Source organism: Glycine soja, chromosome 20, assembly GCF_004193775.1.
Source record: "Glycine soja cultivar W05 chromosome 20, ASM419377v2, whole genome shotgun sequence".
NCBI classification, from domain to species: domain Eukaryota; kingdom Viridiplantae; phylum Streptophyta; class Magnoliopsida; order Fabales; family Fabaceae; genus Glycine; species Glycine soja.
Genome location: NC_041021.1, coordinates 48,138,535 through 48,152,081, shown reverse-complemented (window position 1 = coordinate 48,152,081; position 13,547 = coordinate 48,138,535). Strand labels below are relative to the sequence as shown.

General features: G+C 31.1%; 1 protein-coding gene and 2 long non-coding RNA genes across 3 annotated transcripts; 1 reads left to right on the top strand and 2 right to left on the bottom strand.

Moving 5' to 3' along the window:
• Window positions 1-1,439: 1,439 nt before the first annotated feature.
• LOC114402336 lies at window positions 1,440-2,481 on the bottom strand. Its single transcript, XR_003664416.1, has 3 exons — window positions 2,262-2,481; window positions 1,575-2,154; window positions 1,440-1,475 (listed from the first exon to the last, which is right to left on the bottom strand). It is a non-coding gene; the product is annotated as an uncharacterized LOC114402336 (long non-coding RNA).
• A 3,399-nt stretch (window positions 2,482-5,880) lies between these two features.
• On the top strand, window positions 5,881-13,055 carry LOC114402473 (T-complex protein 1 subunit gamma-like). Its single transcript, XM_028365053.1, has 14 exons — window positions 5,881-6,045; window positions 6,151-6,202; window positions 6,609-6,670; window positions 7,953-8,025; window positions 8,292-8,359; window positions 8,549-8,618; window positions 8,916-8,984; window positions 9,079-9,150; window positions 10,307-10,380; window positions 11,005-11,667; window positions 11,737-11,862; window positions 11,973-12,077; window positions 12,154-12,228; window positions 12,516-13,055. The coding sequence occupies exons 2-14, from the start codon at window positions 6,178-6,180 to the stop codon at window positions 12,705-12,707; spliced, it is 1,674 nt and encodes a 557-aa protein (XP_028220854.1). The 5' UTR covers window positions 5,881-6,045; window positions 6,151-6,177; the 3' UTR covers window positions 12,708-13,055.
• On the bottom strand, window positions 10,225-11,404 carry LOC114402474. The gene is made up of 3 exons (XR_003664447.1): window positions 11,314-11,404; window positions 11,102-11,167; window positions 10,225-10,526 (listed from the first exon to the last, which is right to left on the bottom strand). It is a non-coding gene; the product is annotated as an uncharacterized LOC114402474 (long non-coding RNA).
• Window positions 13,056-13,547: the final 492 nt, after the last annotated feature.

The window sequence follows — 13,547 nt, the reverse complement described above, 5'->3', positions numbered from 1 at the left end:
TCTTCTTAGTTTTAAAGATCTTATTATATTTTCTTTACCTTTAAGTCAATGACGAGTTTAACTACAAGTTAGTCATGTAATTTTTTAAAAAAAATATCTTTAATATCATGTAAGTTCAACAAGTTATATCAAATTTCTTTTACTAACTTAATGGTGGAGGTATTTCTCGTGATTTAGCATGTGATAGAATGATGAGTTACATTCATTCAAATTGAATAAGCTTTGAAGTCCAAAAAGAATAAAATAATTCATAATATTACATGTCTTGGAAAAGTCTTCCATCTTTATAGACATTGATTGAATAGAATATGCAAGATTAAGTATTGTTATGAGTTCACTTAATAGTTATTTTTCCTCTAATATGCCTTATTCTTCTTCCTTGATACACATTTTGTTTTGTCCACTTCTTATTTGGTATATTACTCTTTCTCATGCCACTTTCTTCTATCTCGGATTTGATTTGGTTGATTGTTATTTGTTAATGCACCTTTGGCATCACCAACCTCATTCTTTCCTTCCACCACTAGTTTGACACTTCTACAACTTCTACATGGAGATTTCGTTATTTCATTTTTGAAAACTTCGGCGTCAACATCATCCTCCTTGACTTCAATAACTTCAAAATCAATTATATTGACAAGCTCTTCCTCAACGATGAGAACCTTACGTATAATGTTTCTTTAATTATGGGTTTTATTTCTTCTAGGCAACACATACAAAATTTTCCCTGATTTTGGATTTTTTTTCGATTTTAAGTTACAAATCTTGAAATTTGTTTTTTTAATCACAAGCAATGATTACTTGCATAAGAACAATTCTTACACTTATCTCATCATGTCTACCTCACCAACAACTTTGTAAAAATAAAGTCTTATTTTTAAGAATCGAGTAAACAAATCCAGAGATGCTCTTTAAAAAGAAGGGATGTGTTTGTTATCCAAAGTCAACATCAGTTATTTTAAGGCCCATTTAGTACATTATTCTTAAATGTGATTGAATAATATAATAAATATTTAAGCTTTTTTTATGTTCCTTAGTCCCTCAAATTGGGTGCATGTCTTTTTTTTCCCAAAATTAACTTTCCCTCATTAATTAGAATAAATATAATATGATTAATTCTCTATAAACAATCCCTCATTAATTTAACTGTAATTTCTCTATAATTTTTATATTATAACTTTTCCATTGCTTTCCCTTAGTCCTTATATTCTTATTACAAGTTATTGTTTAAAAACTTGAATACAGATTCATGTATTTGCCAAATATAATACTAACAAGGGCTAAGTGAAAATATAGTACTAATTAATCATATGGAAACAAACAATTGCATGAACAAAATGTAAAATTAAGTAAAATTTAAAAACAAAATGTTATTCAATCACGATAACAATAAGTAACATAAAACAAAATATTTATAAAATTGGCTTACCTCATTTTAACCTCAATTTAAAATGTATTTAAAGATGCATGCAACCCTGAAGGTGGAGAATGACCAGGGTATGGATAAGCAATGAAAGGCAGAAAATAATGCAAGGAAAAATGTACTGCACAATAAAATTGAAACAAAAGCTAACCTTTTGAATGACCAGGTATGGAGAATTCACGTTGTTATATAGAATAGTACCTAAATGAAATAAAAAAGAAAACAAAGACCAAATCAAACACTTGAAAGAGGTAAAAAAAACACAATAAGGTATATAAATAAGTCCCAATTAGGATTGAAATCTTAAACAGGTGTTTAAAACCTTTTCTCACCTTTACTGAGGAACTTTCAAATTATTGACTTTGGATATTATGATACAAACTCAAAAGTCCAGAGCAATCTCAAACTGGGTCTAGAGCATATATTCTCCATTTGAATTAAGAAAAATAAAAGAATTAAGCTCTAGGTTCTCTTCGCAAGTTTTATACTATATTGTAATTCATAATTAACCTTATTCATCCATGTATACCAAAAATAGAAAAGACTTTCTTACTTTAAGCTCTGGGACATATAGTTTTTGTCACCTGCAAATAAGGTAACCAATTACATTTAAAATTAATAAAAAAGACTTTCTTACTTTCGTTCATCTTAAGTTTCTTGAAATAAAAATGGCTGACTTCCCTGATTGTTATAATGAGAATCACTCTACATTGTCTAAATAGCAAAAACACCTGCAGTAAATAAATAAATAAATTTTAGGTACCAATTTCACAATTATCTTAAATTCTAAAGAGAAAAAAACTATTTTTATTTAATGAAAAAAAAGATCTATGATTACCTACTTACAAATTACAATTAACAAAACAGTCTAAATGAAGTCTGCCTGTCCAAACTAAAAAAAAAAAATACAGGGATCAACGTTAGAGAATTAGAACACAGTGAAGTTGCCATAACAGGCAAGGATGACTAAGGATTTGGTTAGCATAAAATAAAGAACTTTTTCCCAAATCATTGCTTCAGTCTCTAAATTATTCTTTTATTCTTCATTTGAAATTCAAAGAGTTTTATTTGTGGAGAAGGAAGAACGCGTAATTCAAAAAGTTTTATGTTGTGTTGTGGGGAGGGAAAAGGACAAAAGCTAATTTAATTATCTCAAACGTCGCATTGAAAGCATTTTCATAGAGAATTAATTAGTCTTCAAACTATGCATTGGCTTTTACAGTGGGAAATTAAATTCCAAAACGGTGCTATGGTAACAGTGGAAGCTTTAATTCTATAAATTAATACTCTTTCCGTTCTAAATTATATGACGTTTTAAAAAATATATATTTCAAAATATATATCATCTTACAAAACCAATATTACATTAAATATTTTTTTATATTAAGACTATCCTTAATTAATAATTAAAGAGAATACTCCATATAAATAATAAATGGTCAATAATTAGAGAGATAAAAAATATATTAAGAAATTAGTTAATATTTTTTAAAAATTTAACAAATTAATTATATTTTTTAATATTCATACAAAATATTAAATATAATCAAAAATCGAAAGAGTATTCAAAATTCACTCATTAATACTAAGACATAAAGTGTAATTAATGTGATGTATTTTGATTCATATAATTACACTTTTAAACTCGTGGGAGGAAATTATCAAAGACACTACTTTTATAGTATATATATTAAGATACTTAATAATGAAAATAAAAAATAATTTTAAATCTTCTTATGACTCCGTTACTAATAATCTCAATTCCTTCATTTTTTTATGCTAGTGTCTTTTTTTTTTTTGTTATCTCAGTTCCTTTGTAGGGTAAGAATTTAATGCATTTTATATTTTTAAAACATTAAATGCATTTATTTTGTTATATAGTGTGTTTTTAAGAGTCATCTTCATTTAAAACATATCATTCCATTTAAAACATATCTTTCATGAAGAGTCATCTTTTTAATACCATTAAAAGAAACTACAAATAAGGGTGAGTATGTTAATTCAAATTCATTGATTGATCCGTTAAACATGTGGACTTTGCGGATAACAGGTCTCATTTCAAAAATCCGCATAGTTATATTGACTTTATTGCAAACTCATGGACTACTCACGTAATCCGCTTAAGTTTAATGTGCAAGTATTGTTAATTTGTTGTATTAAAATTTTGATCTTTAATTTAGGTTGTTATTATTAAATTTTATGTTCAAAATATTGATATATTTTAGTGTGATAAGTTATAGTTTAAAAAATAAAGTCAATTTTTTCTTATTCCAATTCTATACAACTTTCATCTTTTAAAAAATATTTTTTTATCATTATATATTTTTTTTTTCAAATTACCATTTGGGTCCGTTGACTGGTCCATTTATCCATGGGCTTTTGTAGTCCAGACTTTGAAATAAAGACCATTTATTTCTTATACTAGGTTTATCCAATTCATCTAAAACACGAGTTTGGCAAGTCAAATCAATCTTATACCCACTCTTAATTATAAACATTGTCTATGACACGAATTTTGACAAAATAAATATCTATTAATCAACATCATTTAAAAATTGTCCTAACTCAATAATGAACCAACCATGCTAACAAAACAAAAAATGAATCGGCCACGATTGAAACCTACATTGATATGCCTACACCTCCATAATTTCCTTCCAAGTTTGGTACAAGTGTGAGTTCATTCTTGAGTAACACAATGGTGGCAATCATTCATGTATGCTACTATTTTGTTTGTTGATTATTCTCCTTCATAAACGGATTTGTAAATAAGCTTCTATCCTCAATGAAGTCATACTTTCAAGTATATTGGAAATGAGTCAGACTTAACTTGAGCTTTACATCAATTTTTTTAGCTCGAATTCGACTTGATTCAAGTTCCCATAGCTCGATGCAACTCATTAGCTTGAATCACATGAACCAGTAGTCAAATTGTTTAAATCCTATACATTTCAAAATTTTAATTTATTAGTATATTTTAGATAAAATGATTATTTAATTTTTTTAATAAAGACAAAACTAAACTTATTCTATTAGATTTGTAGGGTTACAAGGTATGACTAAAAAAAACAACTATAACCAAAGTTTTCATAAATAAAATTTACCTCTCTGCATATATAAAATAAAATCAATTATATGTGTATATATATATAAATATCAAGCCGATTTATAAACCAGATGAGTTGAACTATATGCAACTCATGTTTGACTCATATATTTAACGAGTTCATTTTTAACTCAAGTTCAACTCATTTGATTCATGAACCAAATTCAACGAGTTGATTATATATTTGAGTTTTGAATTATTTTTGAGTTAATTTGGTTCATTAACACCCTTACTTAAGGTAGAATATTGAACCGAAATACAAGCACTTAAACCACTTTGACTTTTAGGGTGTGTTTGATTTAGAAGATGAAAATTGAGAGGATAGAAATATACATACACACACACACATATATATATATATAGAGAGAGAGACACACACACACACTTTTTTTTTTTAATTAATGTAGAGTGTAGGAGGTGTTGGTCTTCCATGGGACTCATAGTTTTTCCTTTATTTTTTCTCCCTCTCTTCTCAACCAAACACATCCTAAAAGAAGAAGAAATTGTTTTGATGATAACATCATTTAAATAAACTTAAACATATGTTACCAGCCAAAATTAGGTTACAAGCCACATTCTCAGTTCACCTACTCACTTAATGATCATGTTAGCATATTTCTAAGATAATCGGATGATATGTGACAAGTTTGTAAATTATTTTAACTCTTTTAAAGCACAAAAGATAGTTTTAGTACAAAATAAATATAAAAGGCTTACATAAAATAAAAAAAATAACATTACACTAGTTTGAGTGAAATTGAGTTCAAATTTCTTAAATAATGTCAAAACGAGTTCATAAGAGAAATTTCATTAAAATTAGGTAGTCACGTTTTTTAATAAAGATTAGTGTTTAGTAAAACTCAAATATTTTATGCTTAAGGGGTATTTGATAAAGGAAATTTAATTTCTCATATTTGATATTATGTATTTTTAAAATATAACATTCGAGGGAAAAAATATTTCCTAATAATATCTTTAATTAGTTTTCATGAATTTTTTTTCCACGGAAGAGATGAGAATATTATTTTTACGAGTTTAATTTTTCTTTCACCATAATAATAATATATTGTTATTTTTAATTAAAATTATATAATATGATAAATAATTCAAATAATCAATAAAAATATATCTAACTCTTTAATTTATAAGAAACTTACATAAATGATATTATGAATGATCAACCAAACAAATTTTATTCATTCTAAAAAAACATAATACCATGATTCATTATTTCCAAAAATATAATTTTCAGACATAAAAAAATTTCACTCCTACCGAACATTCCTTATAGTATAGTAAAAATAAAATGAAAAAAAGATAAATACCCATTAGTATAATTTTGCTAAAAATAAATTGGAGAAAAGAAAGGCGAAAGTATTGGAGGATTTTGGCCGTGGCACAGTTTGGCGGAAGACTCGACTCTCACTCACTCTGTTACGTTGTTACGTACACCAACCTGTTATGTGTTGAACCAATCATCGTTTTCCTTCAAACCCTAGCCAGCGCTCCTTACAAGGTAAGCTACCTCGCTTGCATTTTTCTTTCTCATCTCATTTCTTCATACTTCTTTTCAACACCTTTCTCCGACTTCAATCTTCTAACTGAAATCGTGTCCTTGCAGCGTTTCAGTTTCTAACAATTTGAAATCATGCAGTCGCCGGTTCTAGTTCTCAGTAACTTCTCTCTTTCTTTCTCGTGGATTTATTTGCTTTGTTCATAATCTCATTTTGCATAAGAACACAACAACACTGCCATTTTTATTATCTACCATTACATGCGTGCACTGTAATGTTTTCAAGATAATTGAATTGATCCATTTTGGTTTCAATTTGGAAGCAATGTATGTCTTCATTTTTTTTTTAAGTTGGACGTCTTCAGAGTAAATGACAAATAATGTACCGTTTCCTTTCGATTATTTTTTTTTTTTAAACTTTCCATTTTTTCTGTGGTCCACTGAACTTCCATGCATTTATTGCACCTCTTTTTGTTCGTTGAATAAATTAATACAGGTTATATTTGGTGCGTTTTTAGCTTGCCGTTTTGTGTTGATTCACTTATAAAATGCTTGCAATTGGACAGAGGACTCTTTGAAACGTGAGTCTGGACGCAAGGTGCAGCATGCTAATATTCAAGCAGCAAAGGTACGACTTGTTTCAAACTACTAACTACACTGATGCTGGTTTAGATTTTTGCATGATAGTATTCTTGATATTTTACTTTGTGAGATTCCTCCTTTCAGGAAAACTTAGTTTCTGAGTTTAGAACATAGAGACATACATAAGAAAGTGTAATGGCACATAGTGCTAGAGATAAAAATGCTACACCACAGCAAAGGGGCAAATCCTCTCTAATTTAGATTAAAGAACCACTGATAGCCAAGAAATTTATATGGAAAACTTTTATCCTGTTACTGGAAAGGGTAATGATAACTGAAAATGGACAAGAAAAGAGACAGACTAGAGAGAGCCACTCTTCAGTGAACAGAAAAAGCAAATCAAATGCACAGCCTGATTCCTAAATCTTCTGGTTTGCTTTCGTATTTCTTCACGTACTGGTCCAAGTGCTTGGCCAGTTGGCCTTGCCTTAGTGCCTAGTTCACAGCCTAGGAAGGCCCCACTACCTTGCTTAGTTCCTGCTGGTATTCCATTTTCACCCTCCAAGTTCTCATAATTTCCAATGGCAGAATCCAAAGCCCTGTCATAACAGAAAGGCTTCATACAGTGATTTGATTTCTGCCAGTTGTTCTTACTCCTTAAGGGGAAGTAGCTGTTTAAGTTTCAATTTTATCTTTCTCTAAAAGATATAGTTGGTCATACTCTATAGTACATTAGAGTTTGTGAAGTGGCATGTTTGGTCCTTCTTTTTAATTAAAATTTTATATCTATATATGTAATTCAACCATCGTTATTGAAGAATAGAATTTAGAAACTCATGAAGAGAGATGACTAACCTTTTGAGAAAAAAAAATCATAATGCAAGCTTATCTCACATTTAGGAGAAGGGTCTGTAATCATCAGACAATGAAATTTGACAGGGTGACTTCCTAGTTGTTCTGAACGTATGTTGGAAAATGTGTAAATACCCCCATTTTCTTTGGTTAGTTAATTTTTCCAAGGTTCTGTTTCAAAATTTTGTGCATTCTTAACTGTGCCCTTATATTTGGGATGAACTCTTCATGTTTTGTATGTATAATTCTAAAGTAGTTATAGTATCTTTTTGTTTCCTCCTTTTTTGAGAGGGCTATGTGTCCATTGATGTGCCAGGTATTAAAAAAAATAAACATTGCAATGTATGTAATTATGTATTAATGGAAAAAATTTAAACCAAACAGCACATTGAATCCATTCAGTCATTTAGTTCATCTTCTTGTCCATTCTCTAGTGCTCTTCATTTGACGCTTCTAATATGATTGATGTCTATCAGGCTGTTGCTGATATAATTCGTACAACCTTGGGACCCAGGTCCATGTTAAAAATGCTACTTGATGCTTCAGGAGGTTAGTGTATTTATCTTTTAAATTATTTTGTAACTTAGTTATTGATGATTCTTGTGAATCATACCCTTTAATATTTACTTGTGAAAAGAAAAATATTTCCCGAGTTATGACTACAATGGCTGGGAAAGTTTTTTTTTTTTTTGTGTGTGTGGGTGGAGGAGGTTATTGCAACCAGAAAAACGTTATTTCTTTAGTAAACATTGTTTCTGGACTGTGCAGGAGCATTAAGTATAGGTTCTGACACCCAATTTCCTTGTAATTAATAGGCATTGTGGTGACAAATGATGGAAATGCTATCTTGCGTGAAATAGATCTTGCTCATCCTGCTGCAAAGGCATGGCTTATCACTCTTGCTCCACTTCTTTGATATTTTCTTGCCATGCATAAATATTGATATATATTACTGTCTTGATCATTTCTTTTGTGAAACCATGGCTTTCTTTCTATGCATTGACTTTTTAAGGTTTAATTGCTGTTTGGTGTGCAATTTTCTAATACTGCTATATTATTTGGATGGATGCAGTCTATGATTGAATTGAGTCGCACCCAAGATGAAGAAGTTGGAGATGGAACAACGTCTGTCATCATTCTTGGTATGTTTTGAGCATATGTAGAATTGTAGATGCTTTCTTTTTTAATATTGAATCTTCATCTAATTCTATACCTTTTGCCATCCTATTCCCGAAATTTTCTTTTAAATATGATTGATAATTTTATTATGAAATTGAAACTGAAGGATGAATATTCCACCGATCAGTTTTGCTGTATTTTGCATGGTTTGGTAACAAGACATGGCTCTTGATTGATGATGCTAGATTTTGTTGTGTACTTAATGGAGGGACAGATCTTTATTTGATTTATTGGGCTATATGTTGTCTCCCCCCTTGCAGCTGGTGAGATGCTTCATGTTGCTGAAGCACTCATAGATAAGAATTATCATCCTACAGTTATTTGCCGAGGTAATCTGTCTATAAGTATTAATCAATGGTTCTTTTCTTTTCTAAAAGGATATCAGATTGTATACGATGACTTTTATAATAATGTTATCTGCAGCTTATGACAAAGCTTTGGAGGATGCCATTGCTGTCCTTGACAAAATTGCTATGCCCGTTGATGCCAATGATCGTAAGTTTTGTTGCTATTTCTCTTTTTCTTTTTATTCTTCTCATTTTTTAGGAGTGCAGGAGGGTAACATCCTTTTCTTATTCCTTATGATTTGCAGAAATTTACAATGAGCTGAGCCTTTTCAATAATATACTGTGCTGGTTTGTAGCAAAAGTGTCCAAGTAGGAGGCTGTTTAAATAGTTTGAGAGTTGGGACCTGATAATTTTAAGGACCTTCCTGATAGAGTAATGAAATTGAGTTTACTGGAATCCTCTAGCAATTTGTAATAAATAATTATTAGGAAGGCCATGGATATACAATAAAATTGCACTGTTAACAAATTGGCATTGTTTTATTATTGATTTGGTGAGTCAGTGCCTCTGTTATTTTAAGATGATACTTGCATAACAAAATGGCTTAGTTGATGTGGCTTAAAGGCTTATAAACATCAGTACAGCCTTTTTACCTACCAGAGGGGGATTGCTAGATTGAGCTTCTTGACTTCATGTTCGATAGATTTGCTATCAACTTTTTGGGGTTATTGCATCTAATGGGACTCATCAATATTGTGTATATATGAGATTTGCTAATGTACGCACTGAGTGCGTTAGCAAGCTAACCATTGGTGTATTTTAAGACAATCTTGAAATGTTTGAGTATGAAAATATGCACACAAAAAGGATCCTCAGCCTTAGTTTGCTGATATATATATATATATATATATATATATATATATATATATATACACATACATACATGAGAATTGACAGAGAGAAAAAAAAATAGCTCATGATGAAGGCTGCAGCCTAGCCTATGGTGACAGATTACAGGACAGCTTCTAAGAGCTTCTACAAGCTTCTACAACAAGCTAGAAATATAAAACATTATCAAACAACAACTTCAATAGTTATAGCTTGTTGATGCACTCATACTAAAAAAATAGGAATGTGTACGTTAGCAAACCCCACTAGCATTTGCTAACGTATACACTCCTATTTTTTAGTGTGCGTTAGCAAGTTACACCATTGGTGCATTTTAAGACAATCTTTAGTTATAGCTTGTTAACGCACTCATGCTAAAAAATAGGTGTATAAGTTAGTAAATCCTTATATATATACATAACTACTGATATTTAGTTTCTTCTTTGACACAGTCTTAACATGAATAAAACTGCAGGAGGTACAATGCTGGGGATAGTCAAAAGCTGCATAGGTACCAAATTCACTAGTCAATTTGGGGATTTAGTTGCTGTGAGTATCCTCTACTGCATGGGCAAGATTTTTAAATTTCAAATTTGTCTTCTTTTTTCTTTTATCTTCATTCTGACTTGTGAAAATTCACTGCATGAGTCTCCCACCTACTTGGGGTTGGGGAATTTGATGTACATAACCTTACCCTAAATAAATTGGCATAATCCTTTTAGTGTTACTTGAAAGGAAAATGTATGAAGGTGTTGCAAGTTGTCAAGCATATAGTTTCTTTAATCTGAAATGAAAATTTTCTACACAAACTTGAGTTCATTTGCTAATTTTATAAATACAATTTGTTCATGTTATCTTCATATAATTATTTGGTGGGCCTATTGAATAATTGAGGTGCCTTACTTATACATTCATAGCTCTGGTGGTCTAGTGTATTTTCTTTGTATAAAATTTGTCTAGATACATGCAAATGTAACAAATAAAGGAGTATCAAAATGTTTGGATTATTTCTGCTCTTCTTTTCATCTTTAGCCTTGTCATTTTCTATCAGTGAATAGGATTATAATTTTATGCGACTGAATGTAAATGATTATTGTAGTTTTTATGCAACAGGTTAACACTTTTTTATCTGTTTAATTATATTTTACATATTCCACTTTGGTTAACTTTCAGGATTTAGCTATTGATGCTACTACCACAGTAGATATTGATCTTGGCCTAGGTTTGAGAGATGTAGATATTAAAAATTATATTAAGGTTGAGAAGGTACCTGGTGGGCAGCTGGAGGATTCAAGAGTTCTTAAAGGAGTTATGATAAACAAAGATGTAGTTGCCCCTGGCAAAATGAAAAGAAAGATTGTTAATCCGCGTATCATTCTTCTTGATTGTCCCCTTGAGTATAAAAAGGGTGAAAATCAAACAAATGCTGAAATGCTTAAAGAAGAAGACTGGAGTCTCTTGTTGAGGATGGAAGAAGAATACATTGAGGAGCTCTGCATGCAGATATTGAAGTTTAAACCAGATTTGGTGATTACAGAGAAAGGACTTAATGATTTGGCATGCCATTTTCTCAGTAAGCATGGAGTTAGTGCAATCAGAAGGCTGAGAAAAACTGATAATAATAGAATTGCCAAAGCATGTGGTGCTGTTATTGTGAACAGACCGGATGAATTACAGGAGTCTGATGTTGGTACTGGTGCTGGGTTATTTGAAGTTAAGAAGATTGGAGATGAGTTTTTTGCATTTATTGTTGAATGCAAGGACCCCAAGGCTTGCACTGTACTATTGAGGGGTGCTAGCAAGGATCTCCTAAATGAAGTTGAAAGAAACCTCCAGGTAAAGTGTTGATTTCTACCCAGAGCTTGTGGATTTGATCATTGCTTTCTGAAGTTTTTCCCATGACAGGATGCCATGTCTGTAGCAAGGAACATAATAAAAAATTCAAAACTTGTTCCTGGAGGAGGTGCTACTGAGTTGACTATATCAGCAACACTGAAGCAGAAGAGTTCATCTGTTCAAGGTATACAGAAGGTGAGTGTAATACTCATTGTCTGTACTTTGCCTACTAGTTCTATTATTGTCTCATGGCAGTAGCTTACATTGATTCTCATTTTCATGTTCATGTTCTTGTTGATGAACAGTGGCCTTATGAAGCTGCTGCCATTGCTTTTGAGGCAATCCCCCGTACTTTGGCACAAAATTGTGGAGTAAATGTGATCCGCACTATGACTGCACTACAAGGAAAAGTAAGAATTTTTTCTGTTACAGTTGCGGATGATTCTTTCTCTGATTATGTTTGACATTGTGTTTTTGGAATTGTAGCATGCAAATGGAGAAAATGCATGGATGGGCATAAATGGAAATACTGGTGACATCACTGACATGAAAGAGTGCAAGGTGCTTTTATTTTCTTTTATTTGTAAATCATGCAAATGATTGCCAAATCCATCAATTACCATTTTGCCCACCAAAGTTAGTCATATTATTTAGAATTGAATCTTGACACGTTTCAGGTATTCCCAGAAGACATAACAGAGTGAAAAAAAAATCCTTTTTATTTAATTTCCCATTGCTTCCCTCCCCCACCTAATACAAGATTTACATTCTCTGTCTTGTTTCTATGATTACTTTGATAAGCATAGATGATTGGATGAATACTAAGATGTTTGTTATAATGATTTTAGATCTGGGATGCTTACAATGTGAAAGCACAAACATTTAAGACTGCCATTGAAGCTGCTTGCATGCTTCTGCGGATTGATGATGTAGTGAGTGGGATCAAGAAGAGGCAGGCCCCTGGAGCAGGCCAGGCTCGTTCAAAGCCTAAGGTTGAGACCGAGGTAGATGCTGACAGTGAGCAAATTCTTCCTGATTGAGAACATAGCTGCACTGACATTGTTTTTTGACGCGAAGAATTGAAGATGTGCTATGTTCTTGGAGATCATTTAAATCTAATCACCATTCTTTTAGTTTTGAGTATTGGTGAGCATGTAGTTAGTTTGACTGTTCATCTGTCATGTTGAGATTTTGTGGCCACGGTAATATTGTTCATCTGTGAAGTCTCGGTATTTTCTTGGTTTCAAGTTCAATGTGTTCATGCGCTATGCAGGCTAGCAATGACTCCCTTCACCGAATTGCACCCAGGGTCCCAGACAATTATTTAACAATAATAAAATGTGAGCAGTAAACACTCTGAAAAATAACATTTTAATTGTTTTTTTTTAGTTACGTAGTCTGTCCTTGTCGGAAACTTTTGCCAAATGTCATTGAAAAGCCAATTTCGAAATAGTTGTCCTTAGCGCATGGCGTTGATTCCTGAAAAGGACTTCGACCTCAGAAGATACGTTAGTTTATGATTTTAGTCTTGTATTTTTCTTCTATGATTTAGTTTCTCCAAAACCTTGGTTTAATATTTAATTTTGCTATACGTTGTTCATTTAAATTAATGATGGGTCAAGTGAAAGTGGAAATTATCATTTAACACTTAAAAAAATTAATTAATTAAAAAAGAAATAAACATAAACAAATTTGAAGATTGGATCGGAATAATGAATTTTCTAAAATCTGAAAATTAACGTCATCACAAAAGAAAGATAAACGGAGTAAAATTAAAAATTAAGAATTAAAAGAGGATTAAAATTATAATTTAACCCTATCCTCTACCTTGATAATTTGAGATAATCAAATGCTTTTATTGACCAAATACATTTTATATT

Coding starts and splice junctions, on each gene's coding strand:
- LOC114402473 (XM_028365053.1), top strand. CDS start 6,178: ATGCAGTCGCCGGTTCTAGTTCTCA. Junction 8,360..8,548: donor TTGCTCATCCTGCTGCAAAG/GCATGGCTTATC, acceptor GGATGGATGCAG/TCTATGATTGAATTGAGTCG. Junction 11,668..11,736: donor AAGTTGAAAGAAACCTCCAG/GTAAAGTGTTGA, acceptor TTCCCATGACAG/GATGCCATGTCTGTAGCAAG.